This window comes from Balaenoptera physalus (assembly GCF_965194825.1).
Source record: "Balaenoptera physalus genome assembly, chromosome: 5".
NCBI classification, from domain to species: Eukaryota; Metazoa; Chordata; class Mammalia; order Artiodactyla; family Balaenopteridae; genus Balaenoptera; species Balaenoptera physalus.
Genome location: NC_138884.1, coordinates 24600226 through 24613229, shown reverse-complemented (window position 1 = coordinate 24613229; position 13004 = coordinate 24600226). Strand labels below are relative to the sequence as shown.

The following is a 13004-nucleotide window of genomic DNA, read 5'->3' as shown; positions in this document are numbered from 1 at the left end:
AATTGCTTTACAATGGTGTGTTAGTTTCTGCTTTATAGCAAAGTGAATCAGCTATACACATACACACGTGTCCCCATATCTCTTCCCTCTTGCGTCTCCCTCCCTCTCACCCTCCCTATCCCATCCCCCGAGGCGGTCACAGAGCACCGAGCTGATCTGCCTGTGCCATGCGGCTGCTTCCCACTAGCTATCTATTTCACATTTGGTAGTGTATATATGTCCATGCCACTCTCTCACTTTGTCCCAGCTTACCCTTCCCCCTCCCCGTATGCTCAAGTCCATTCTCTAGTAGGTCTGTGTCTTTATTCCCATCTTGCCCCTAGGTTCTTCATGACCTTTTTTTTTTTTTAAATTCCATATATATGTGTTAACATACGGTATTTGTTTTTCTCTTTATATGTGCCACATCTTCTTTAGCCATTCATCTGCTGATGGACACTTTGGTTGCTTCCATGTCCTGGCTATTGTAAATAGAGCTGCAATGAACATTTTGATACATGACTCTTTTTGAATTATGGTTTTCTCAGGGTATATGCCCAGTAGTGGGATTGCTGGGTCGTATGGTAGTTCTATCTGTAGTTTTTTAAGGAACCTCCATACTGTTCTCCATAGTGGCTGTATCAATTTACATTCCCACCAACAGTGCAAGAGGGTTCCCTTTTCTCCACACCCTGTCCAGCATTTATTGTTTGTAGATTTTTTGATGATGGCCATTCTGACCAGTGTGAGATGATATCTCATTGTACTTTTGATTTGCATTTCTCTAATGATTAATGATGTTGAGCATTCTTTCATGTGTTTGTTGGCAATCTGTATATCTTCTTTGGAGAAATGTCTATTTAGGTCTTCTGCCCATTTTTGGATTGGGTTGTTTGTTTTTTTGATATTGAGCTGCATGAGCTGCTTGTAAATTTTGGAGATGAATCCTTTGTCAGTTGCTTCATTTGCAAATATTTTCTCCCATTCTGAGGGTTGTCTTTTTGTCTTGTTTATGGTTTCCTTTGCTGTGCAAAAGCTTTTAAGTTTCATTAGGTCCCATTTGTTTATTTTTGTTTTTATAGAAAAATAGGAAAAAAGTTCTATTAATAACCTCTTAGAATTACTGAGAATATTCATCAGTCTTTGTGTTAATGATGAGATCTTTGCTCCAGAAGTTTGTGAACATCATTTGGATCTGGAAGAGGTCGTATAAGTTATCTGGATAAACCCATGTAGTGAGGTGAGGTAATTTAGACATAGAGACATGAAGTGACCTTGTGTCTTGTAATTCATGACAGAATACATCTCTCGGTCTCCACCTTCCAGTCCAGTGCTCCTTTTTTTAAAAAAAGAATAAATGTGGAAGGAGAAAGGTGAGAATATTGTGGAATACTGGAAAGTTGAGGCACTTCAGATTCAAACCCAAACTGAGGTTTGCTGCTTCTCATGTGTGACCTTGGGCAAATAACCTCTCTGCTTATTTTGAAAATGCAAGTAAGAATCACTTTTGAGAGAGATTGCAGAGATTTGTGATTATAAAAGACCAAATATAGTGCCTGGTATAGAGCAGATGCTTAGAAAACGTGGCTGCTGTTAAATGGTATTATTTCTGCTGTTAATAAACAAAAATAAAATCTGTAAACAGTATCAGTAGGCAGGCAGATAAATTGTGTTGAGCCAATGTCAAATGAATAAATGCTTTGTCTCACCAGCTACAAAACAGAACTTCTGCTTTCTGTATTGTGGATAAGCCTTATCCACGCTTGTGAATGCGCATCCTATTTCACTTCTCTCAAACATGTATTTTGGCAAAAAGCGAAAACCTCTTTAATTATGAATACCATATTCAAAGTTAATAATTAGTATAACAGCTGGGACTAGAATTCATACATTTATAATTTAGGAGAGAGAGAGGGAATGGTGGAAAGGGAATGGATTTGGTGTCAGTAGAAGCTGAGTTTGAATAGGAGTGAGATCTTCCAGTTAGTTCCTGGTTGCATGATTCTGAGAAAGTCACTTCATTTCTTGACCTCAAATCCTTAGTTTATAACATGAGGGCAGTCACATCTGTTTCTCAGATTTGTAGTAAGGATTAAGTGACATATTGTGGAAAGTCTCTCTCTTTCATCTGGGGTACTGTCAGTTATAACACTTATTTTCCTTCTTCCTGCTGTACCAACCTAACACTAATAAAAAGTGGGGGAGTGGACTTAGAGGAGAAATTACTCTTCAAAAAGACAACTTAGAACCTTAAGAGATCCTTTTGAAGATGGGAGGATCCATTTCTGCTAATAATATGCGGTATTCAAAAATGGTAAAGACCTTTTCCATGAAGCAGGTGCTCAGGGAGCCCTTAGCAAAAGCGGGAAGTACTTCACCTTTCCCATCTGGCAGATCCGAAGTATTGATATTGTAATTTGCCATGATTTTTTCACTTTGCATGTTTCTAATACTATGTGAATGTATCCTTAGGCCAAGTGACATATCGCATAAATGATAGGATAATGCAAAGAAGAACAGGTTTACAGAAGTGTATGCAGGATTCAGTATTCCATGGGAAGAAGACAGTAACTCCCTCCATATCAGTGTGGATTGCATTATCTGCAATTCTTGTCCCCAAACCATCTGTGATTCTGTTCCCTGGAACTGGGTTGGTCAGCCTGAAATACGATTCAAAGGAAAAAAGCCTCACTGTTCTCAAGTATGATTTTTGTTAACTTCAAGCTGCTGAAAACATCCACTTATTATTCAGCTGCAATATGATGTATGTAGTATGCAGATCACAGAAAACTATACATCCTTCCCATGCTCTGCACTGATCAGCCCCACCAAGATTATATTAGTTCTGAACCACACTTTAACAGTGGCATTGCTGACGTGGCATGCATCCAGAATAGGATAAGCAAGATGGGGGAAAGGCTCTAGAAGCTGTCTCATATGAGAAAAGGTCAAAGGGATTAGGAAGAATTTTCTTGAAAAAGATTATAGGGGAAATATCAAGATGTATCCTTAGCTTCTGAGCATCTATGCTAAGAAGGTGGTATAGGAAACATAAAGATAGGAAGCCTGCTGTATGGTACTTGTCCTTACAGCCGTAGGGAGACGTTGGATATATACATATATACATAGAATAGCTATGATCAAAATTGAATAATAAATGCAAATAGAGCTGTAAGTCAAGGGCTTTTGGAATTCAGAGGAGAGACATCCACCAGAAGAAATCAGAAAAGATTTCACAGAGGGGATAGTGTTTGGGCTGGGCACCGAAGGATGGGAAGAATTTGGAAATTCTGAGGTTTCTGAGAAAACATTCCAGGTGGAAGGAAAATGCAGAGTTATGAAAGCAATGTTATGTTAAAGATATCGATAAGTATTTGAGTAAGATATTAGTGCAGACATTCATGCAAAGCTCAAACCCAGTAAACTCCCAGGAACTTTTCAAAAAAAATAGATTTTTAAGGGCTGTCTTTATGCATAGCAATCACATGCTATAACATCTTCCACATATAAAAGTCAGTCTAAAAATTTAAAAGTCATGAGATGATTAATTTTTCTATATTTTAAAACCCCAAACAAAACCAAGAAAAACTCATTTGACAGCATCTAGGATCTGTTCAGTAGTTTCTGCTAATATAATGCTAATCATGCTATGATAGGATAATAACAGTAAAATCTTGCCAAAGCTCAGCAAGGTACAGTATGAGAGTATTGTTCTTAATATTTAAAGGACTGTCGTTTAGAAACAGAAGTATACTTGATCTGTATTTTTCCAGAAGGCAGAACTAGGATCAGTAAGTAGTAAAGAAGGTTTAAATTCACCCTGAGAATTTCCTACAACTTAAAATTGTCTATCCATAGAGGAGATGACCCTATTAAAACAGGTGGCTTTTGCTTCACTGAAAGTATTCACGGACACCTGCTCACCCTGCGTCCCGATTGCTATACATGAGGTTCTGAACCTGGTTAGAAGTGAGACTAGCTACGCTCTTAACATCTCTGCAACCATAACATCCCATGTGAGTGTGTATCCAACCTACAGATACCAGGCAAAGCGGAGTGAAGCAGGCAGATTGATTTTCCTATTTTTGTGGACGGTGCATCCTTTTCAGAAGTCAAGGGTGGAGTCAGACATCAGCATATTATTTAAGGCAGGATTCAGTCCAAACATTTTACTTTATTAAGTCTAGAGTGCAGTCTAATTTAAACTATTTTGTACAACTATTGTGAGTTGTACTGGAAAAAAGTGTGCTTTAAAAACAGTAGATATAAATTCTCTTCAAATATTTGAGCATATTATTAAATTATATCACACTAACTTAGCTATGCCACTTTGATTAGTGTCACCAGGTATTAAATAAGACTAAAATGTTCTTGGCTGCAAAAGGAGCTTGATTCAATTCCTGACATTTGATTAACTATCTTATATAAATATTTGCCAAATTATAATGCCATTTCATGTATAGTATTCATACATTGTACAGTTAGATATTACACTGAATGAAGTTTAAATCCATAACTAGATAAACATTCATGACCAATGAAGCTGTTTGCCTTGATGTTTTGGAACTTGAGTCAAATATATAGTTGAATTTTCTTGATCAACTCAAGCCATGTATAGAAGCAGAAATATGTGCTTGTGAATCTAATGTCCTTCTTTTTGTTGTTTTCAGCTGCAGTATTGAAGTATGAGAACAATGTCATGAATATCAGGCAATTCAACTGTTCTCCTCATCCATACTGGCTTCCAAATTTCATGGATGTTTTCACTTGGTCCCTGCCATTTGTTGGGGAAAAAGGTGTGTTGTGGAATCCTGAGATGTTCTTAATAAAATGGTATGGGAAGGAAGGAGAGGTAATGTGGCCTTTTTTACCATGAAACAGTCAGAAAGAGAAACACTTTAGCCTAACCAGTAAAACTCACAAGCTTCACCGTAGGAGCAGTGATTTGAAAGTATGTCACTGTACATGCTATTAACGACATGCAATGAGTGGAATTAAGGGGAAGTAAAAGAAATGAAGAATATTAGGATAATTTATATAACCTCATTAGAATAATCCAACCCTTTAAAAAATAACAGATTCATAGTTTTGATTGGCTTCAAGCTATAATGGCTACCTTCTTTTCTTACCCCTTTGCATTATAATTCAAAAGTACAATTTTATTTTATAGACTACTGGTCAAATTAAAAGCCTGAGATAACCATGCTTTCCTCACATTTCTGATGTTAATAATAATCATTGTACGAAAGTGATTAATGGCTACAATATTTTGAAACACAACATGTACAATAACAAAAAAATAGTTCATTTTAAATATGGTGGCCATTAGTATAAGGTGAGACAAATTTACATTTAAAAAGTTGTTTATTAGCATGCCCAGGTTTACAGAAGAATTGGCCTTATCCTTCTTTCCTTCCTTCTCCCTTTATTTGGTTTTTATATTTTGACCTAAACCTCAGCAAAAATTTTGAGGAAAGGCCTGCACCCACTGAACTTGAGATTTCAGTTCAGGAGGTTTAATGGTGATATCTGGATCATTCCTCATGCAACATCTTGAGCATCACAGAGAAGGTGAATGTGCATTGTAATAAGCATAAGAGCTTGCACGTGTTTCAGAAAAATGATGTCTTATGGGGGGATTTTAGAGAAAAGCTGTACATTCCTCTGAAATATTTGTTTGTTTATATTAATACATACGTGTAATATATTAATATGTGTAGTATTTATTTTCCTACAGTCAATGTATTTTTTCTTTAAATATTCTAAAAACAATTAAACCCGAGAATCTATGAATTGTCAGCAAAGAAGTCGTCCCTTTCAACACCAAAATAAGTCAAAAGTAAATTTTAATAGTTTCTGATAAATGTCCCCAGTACTATACTCCATGTCACCACCTCCTTGCACCCATCAGATCACAGCGTGGACACAGAAGCACTGAGAATCCTGACACCTACCCTTGAACACCCTTCATTTTGGTTGTTTCCATTAATTATTCAGATTTTGAACATCTGTTATAAAGGAATGTATTAATATATTCGTGTACCTAATTTACGGGTTTTTTTCTTTTTTTTTTTTTCTAACTTTATATTTTATACTGGAGTATAGCCAATAAACAATGTTGTGATAGTTCAGGTGCACGGCAAAGCGACTCAGCCATACATATGCATGTATCCATTCTCCCCAAACTCCCCTCCCATCCAGGCTGCCACATAACATTGAGCAGAGTTCCCTGTGCTATACAGTAGGTCCTTGTCGGTTATCCATTTTAAATATAGCAGTGTGTACATAATTTACTTTTGATAATTAAACTGAAGCTCTGAGTTAATGTTGGCTCCAATGAAGTTTTACTCTTTATCATATATCTTCAATGCTAGAAGAACACTGATTTTAAAAAGTAACTCATGAAGAAATAGTGGACAGGCTTCTTTTCACTTTCATGATAGAACCCAACCTAATTTTTTAAAACGTTCAATGCAAATAACATGTAACTTAGTGTAAAGTGTTGCAGTACTAATTTTCTGTGTATAATACTTTTATACAGCCCTCTTATAATCTATTTACTCAAGTAAATTTCTTACTAAACTTACCTGAACTTCATTTGTAAAACCTTTTTGAAAATGAAATTTAATGTTGTGTATGTATATATATATATATATATATATATATATATATATATATATATATCTCAACACATTAATTTTTTAAAATCAATATTCTCACAACTACCTCAAATATATTAGTTCATCAATCATCAGTTTTTCTTAAACACAAAACCACGTTTCTATCACTATGCTGGGTTCTCTGGGGGACTAAAAAATTTAAAAAGAGATGTAGCATTCACTCGGTCCCTGTGAACATAAAGTTTGTAATATGGTCTAAATCTAGCAGCATCATTGTACAAATAAATAAAAATTCAAAAGTAACCATTTTCTCCTTCATAGATTATAGTATATTCATATCCACATTTTTCTTTTGTCCACTGTCTATTGACCTATAGCTAGTAAATGTTACCGTTAGATTTTGCAGGCATGAGCTAATAATTTTAAAAATATAAAGTCTGCATAGAAACACAAAGCCTGTTATCTTTTATGGTCTGAATTTTATAGAAACTACTTGCGGGAAATTCCATCTTGAATACAGGTAAGAATGTTATTGCTAAGCCTGCTCAGTAACAGTGCCAGAGTAATAATTAAGGTTATAGTAGAAAATATAGACTTTTTTTTCCTTTCTTTCTTTCTTTCCTTTTTCTCTTTAGTGACTGAGATGCTGGTAAATGTCCTCAACATCTGCTCAGATGATGAACTAGGGTCAGAAGAAGATGGATTTGATGGTAAGAGCCTTGAGCCTTTGTGCTAATGCTGTTTGCCAAGTAGTTACTTGGAGTCTCGTAGGTAACCCTAAGAATAAATTTCTAAGATTTAGTTGTGTAAATCATAACATACTGTTGAGAATGAAAGATATTATTATATTTTCTAGTTGCTTTGAAGAAATGTAAGAAAAAACTTGAGAGAATTTTCCCCTTACCCTGAAAACATAGTTGAATCCGTGAACTACTTTAATAAACATCTTTCAGTAGCTCACATTGCTAAGTGAGTTTTTTGGCTCTTTTAGTGAGGTTGTTTCTGTCAATTATTCAAATTTTGATGTCTATGATAAAAGAAGATACTTACACATTGGTATATTGGTATTTATGTCAACCCCAATGTTTTTTCATGTCTATAATAATTAATGAATAAGCTATGAGGTTTTTTTATTGTTGTTTTTTAAGATACTATTTGGTATTCAGTTACCCTTGAAGAATACACTTTCTATAAAAGACAAAAGATTCATGAGGTGAATGAAGATAGCAAAAATTACTCTGGCTCTTACAAAAGGACCCCAAAATGAATGGAAACTTGCAAAAAAATGTAGTTGGAGGAGGAAAGTGCAAAGTTCACTTCCATAAACATTTACTAAGTACCTACTCTGCACAGGGCACTCGGGATTCAGAAATGCATTAAAGACCTAAGAAGAAGTTGCATCTGGTTAGAGAGATGGATGCGTAAACATATAATATCAATAAAATAAGACAAATTGTCAAGTAAAAGGGGAAGGTGGCATTGGAGACTAGATATTGTGGCAAGTTTAAATTGATAAAATTTTTACCTTTAAAAACTGCACTTGGGTAAAATGAAGCAAGAAGGTGGCCCTTTCCAAAAGTTACTATCTGAACAGCATGATTTAATATTTACTTGGGCGTAATACAGGTCACATCTATGAATGCAGACTACCTAACTCTGTAGGCAAAAGTAAAATAAAAGTGTCCGTACACTCGTATAAATAGAGAGTATATACTTAGGTAAATTTAAAGTGTACAATTATTCCTACCATCTCATGGTTTAAGTAAGAACTTACTTCAGTAAATATATTGATATATTTTAAAATATTCAGAAGCTCAGTGGATATTCTGTGCCTTATCCAGATTCTAGATGTTTCATATATTATAGCCACAGTTTGCCATCATTAACTTTTCCAGGGATAGTGATATCATTTAAGAGATATTAATCTTCCTAGTGGAAGATTAGGAGGAGGCTCTTTTTCCTCAAGAAAGAATACTAACCTGGTGGAATCTAAATCTTAAAAGTCAACAGACATTTTGCAATAGATGCCTTTCACTGTGTTCCTGTTATTCCTCAAAAGAAAGATTAATTAGCATTAATGCAGTGATGCGTCTCTGTTAACAAATCTCTGTTTTAGTCAAGTTTATTGACCAATAATTATAGTATCGACAACATATTAAATACACAACATTTGGTATATTCAATAGAATAAATAAACCTGCATATGATTGTAATTGTATGTTAACCCACTCATTCAGCAAATATATATTGAGTACCTACTATGTGCTTCCAGGTCCTATAGCCAAAAGTATCTGCACATTTCAACAGTGCAAGTAGTATTACCAAGACCACCTCAGTGTTTACTTGATTTATAGTGAGTTCTCTTTATCCACCCATTCAGTCACTCACATGAAAGGATATATTTTGGAACTTCCTCTGCTTTAAAATTATTAGTTCCAATCAATGTGCTGTGCTCATCAGCAGTTGCTTTTAAGCCTGTTTATTCCAATGATAGGAGTGCATGTCCTTTTCAAGGCACTTGGAAGTATTTTTTCTTTCTAAGCAGACCAGTGAAATCTTACTACCATGCTTAAATCTTAGGTTAGTCCTGCAGAGAAACAGCAGGACTAAAATATGGGATTTTTCAGTTCAAATCTCACAAATTTACCCTCTAAGGAAAAAAAAAGAAAAGAGAAGTAAAAGTTTTAATTAAAAAATATGTTTAACTTAGAATATTATACATTTCAGAGTAAATCATCAGAAATGTTCTTTAGTGCTTTATTTTAACAGGACACAAAAATTATGGATTTCCTCAAAGGTACTCAAAGAACAACTTATAAATCTTCCCAGAACTCTTTAACTCTTTTTGGAACAATAGTTTATTGAGAACATATATTTAAGGTTTTTTTTCTTTTTCGCGTGATATTATTTTCAACCTTAGGATAGAGGTTCCAGTTCTCCCACCCTGTTCCTCCTTCAGGCAGCCTGCAGAGTCTGTCTGTCTCTGGGGGCTGGCCCTCTGCTCTGCCTATCAGGCTCCTGGGCTTGTGGTTGGCTCCAGAGGTGAAAGCAGGAATCAGAAGACATCAAAGGACTTAATTAAAGCACTTCCTGCTCCTTCTAAAGGGGAACCATCTCTTGATGAGTTCTTATCAAACCCTTCTCAGTATTTTGCTTAGTATCCAACATCAGCTACAAAATCCAAGGTAGTCATGGTGTCTTTACAGACCATGCCTATCTGTGTATCTTATCAAGATGACTTCTTCGTGTCTATAAAGTCTATTGCAGACAGGAATTCTCCTCCTGTCCTTGAGGAGTATAGGTGGGATTAATTTTGCTTCTTTTCTTTTATGTTCTGTCAGCTCCCCTTTACCACTTAACGGTGACGATGGCAGCAGCTAACACTTATGTGTTAGGCATCATTCTAAGTCGTTTATATGTATTAACTCTTTGCTAATTGTACCTTTTGACCAACAAAAATTTGTAATTATTAACTATCATTTACTTTAAGGAAATTTGCTAGGTGATTTATATTATCTCTAATCCTCAAAACGACTTTTTGATATAGGTGCTATGATTATCCCAGTTTTACATATGAAGCCAGCCAGACTCAGGGCAGTGAGGTTAAAACCTAAGGTCACAGAGTTAGTGAAGTAATGGAGCCTGGATTCAAACCAATGTCTGCCTGGTTCTCAGGCTCTTGAACTTTCCACAACCTGTGATTACAGTGCTTGCATTTTTTTTTTTTTTTTAAACAGCATGATGCTTTTATTTTTTAACAGAACAACACTAATAGCTAAACTTATACTTTAGTTCGTTCTGTTAAATATCCATAAAATTTAAAAAAAAGATTTTTACATTATTATTAGGCCATGAAAGTCAAAGCAAATACAATAGTTTTGTTCTACTCTGTTAACCTAAATTTACTCCAAGAAGTTATGTGTTTGATAATGTGAAAATTTTTATTGTATCTGAGCAGACAGAGTTTCCTGGCTCGCCTAGGCTTCTGCTGGGTAGAAATCACGTCATGAATCTCTCCTCCTTAGCTTCTGCCTTACAAATAAAGGAATTTGATAGCCTATCTAGAAAAAAAGATCACTGTTTTATATTGGTCCATGGTTCCTTTATGTTGAAAATAAAATACCAAACTTCTTTTATCTTGTAAAGTTTTGAAGCGGTTTAATGCCAAGTGAATGTCTTTTGAGGATCTAGTTTATATGTATTGGGGTCTTTGATTCCTGTTTCCACTTCTGATTTTGGATGATAAAATGATAGTCTGGTTTCAATTTGGGTTTGTTATTCACCAGAACATTTCAAAGAAGGAAGAAATCCAAGTAGATGTATCTCATTTGGTAGTTGATTCTCATTAAGGAAGAAGACTTATTTCAGACCAAGGATTAGTAAGTGATCCCAAAGTGTTGGCGGGGGGTTGGGGGGAGCTGGCAGAAATCAAGCAATCTGCATCACAGAACTTTCTTTACTGTTCATTATTACAATAAGGAAGTCTGGGATAGCAGTAAGCATTAGAAACCTAATGACAGTTTCATGAGTTAGAAATATTTATTTGGAACTTTCTTTTAGTTCTAAAATCTTAGACTCTGAGATCACTTTATATATCTATCGATATCTGTCTATCTATCTATCTATCTATATATACAAGTTATATTTGAAACTATGATATGTGGTAAGTCTGGCTAACGGGAAAGAATTGTGGAGGTAAAACTGAAATCCTGTAGAATAAGAAAGGAAAGAAAAAAATAATAAAACTAATACATTTTAAGCCAAATATAGTTTCAGGCTGCCCTGGAAAGACTTAATATTAAATTAGAATTTATGTCTCTGTTTTCATCTAAGGAGCAAACCACATGGTGGAACTCTTATCCTTTATCCACATTTTTGCCTTATCCTAATGTTAACCACAGGCAAGTCACTGAATATGGGATCAGAGCAGTTTTTTGCGTGCCTCTACGAAACCATCTAAATTGTATACAAGAAAATTATCTCCCATCATCTGCTTTGAATTATTAGATAATTCTTCAGATCTAATATCACGGGTTCCAGAGTGTCTCCCCACTGCTTTCTGTTTAGCTTTAAAAAATCGTACAGAACTTTTTAAAGTACATAGTTGGGAATTAGTAGGACTAGCGTGGCATCTTATGGGTCCTTGAGGAATACCACTATATAGGGTTCGGGTATATCATTTTCTACCGAAGCTGTATTTATTTGCCATGATGAATGTTTGAGATGAATTTCATCTTAAAAATTCCCCTCTGCTTTGTGCATCTGGCAGCACATACGCTAAGAGCCATTAGCTTAGAGCTCTTCCTGTGGCTGTAATTATTGTCATTTCTGAGCAACTCATTTCAGCATCTCATATTTCACGTTCCCAATGTGAAAAAAAATTGTGTGTCTGATAATAATTGGCAGTTTGGGAGAAAAAATATGACATGTTAATATAAAAACTACAAAGAAATGTTTAGACATACAAAAAAAGAGCCCTGAGTAGCACAGTGGCGACATGATTCTTGTTCTATCAACTTTGAAGCATAACCTGCCATTGGTGAGCAGAGGAGTAACATCATAAAAGCAGTATCTGAGAAAAAGCAAATACTTTTCCCAAGAAAATGCTTGGAGAAAGAACAAAGGATTCGTTGGGGTATCATTTAGGAACTTTTAACTATTTCAAAGTTGAGGTGACTAGATCGGAACAATGATAGTGTTAATAATAAAAGGAAAAGGGAGCTATTCCAAAGAGCTGCTCAAGGGGCTTACAACTATGGTATCCGTGGGGCAAAGGGAACAAAAGTGGATTTGGATGGTTCAAACCTCGGTACCTAGGAGGATGAGGACACTTCCGGAAAAGCTTCATCCGTTTCAGGGAGAAAGGAGTTCAGTGACAGACATGAGTTTCAGAAAAAGTGACACACATGACTCTGGAAATGCCCAGGCAGGATTTGGAAATGGAACCCTGGAGACTGGGGACAAAATCGGGTCTGGTGACAGAGGCTTTGAATTAAAAGTCACAGCCGAATCAATTAAGAGTCAAACAGGCCTCCAAAGTTACTGATGTGGAAGGAAATATCAGAAAATTGAGGACCGATCTGTAAAATTATCCCTTCTTTATGAAGCTTGAGAAAAAAGACAAACACGTGAAAGAGAAAGGAGTGATGAGGGAGAGAGTGTAAGAACCAGGATTGTGGAGCAGTTCAGGCAGCAACTATTTTAAAATATTTGCACCAAATGCAGAAAAATGACTGTGAGATATAAGTCTGACCAGAAAACCAGAAAGTGAAATATTAGGGCATAACTTTGTCAGATAACAGATTATTGAAAAGAGGCAAATAGCAAACTTTGTTTTCATTTTTATAATAGCTAAAAAAGAAAATTGAAATCATTTTTTAGAAGGCACAAAACTAAAATAAAATT

The 13004-nt window shown here is 35.4% G+C and overlaps 1 protein-coding gene across 4 annotated transcripts in view; it reads left to right on the top strand.

The window, feature by feature from the left end:
* The window catches only part of PPP3CA (protein phosphatase 3 catalytic subunit alpha), a 302384-nt gene that overhangs the window by 263927 nt on the left and 25453 nt on the right, over positions 1-13004 (top strand). For all 4 annotated transcript variants that reach the window (XM_082462352.1, XM_082462354.1, XM_082462353.1 and 1 more), the window contains 2 exons: positions 4650-4775; positions 7235-7309. In XM_082462352.1, coding sequence (XP_082318478.1) covers positions 4650-4775; positions 7235-7309 — 201 coding nt within the window. The remainder of the gene's footprint in view (positions 1-4649; positions 4776-7234; positions 7310-13004) is intronic.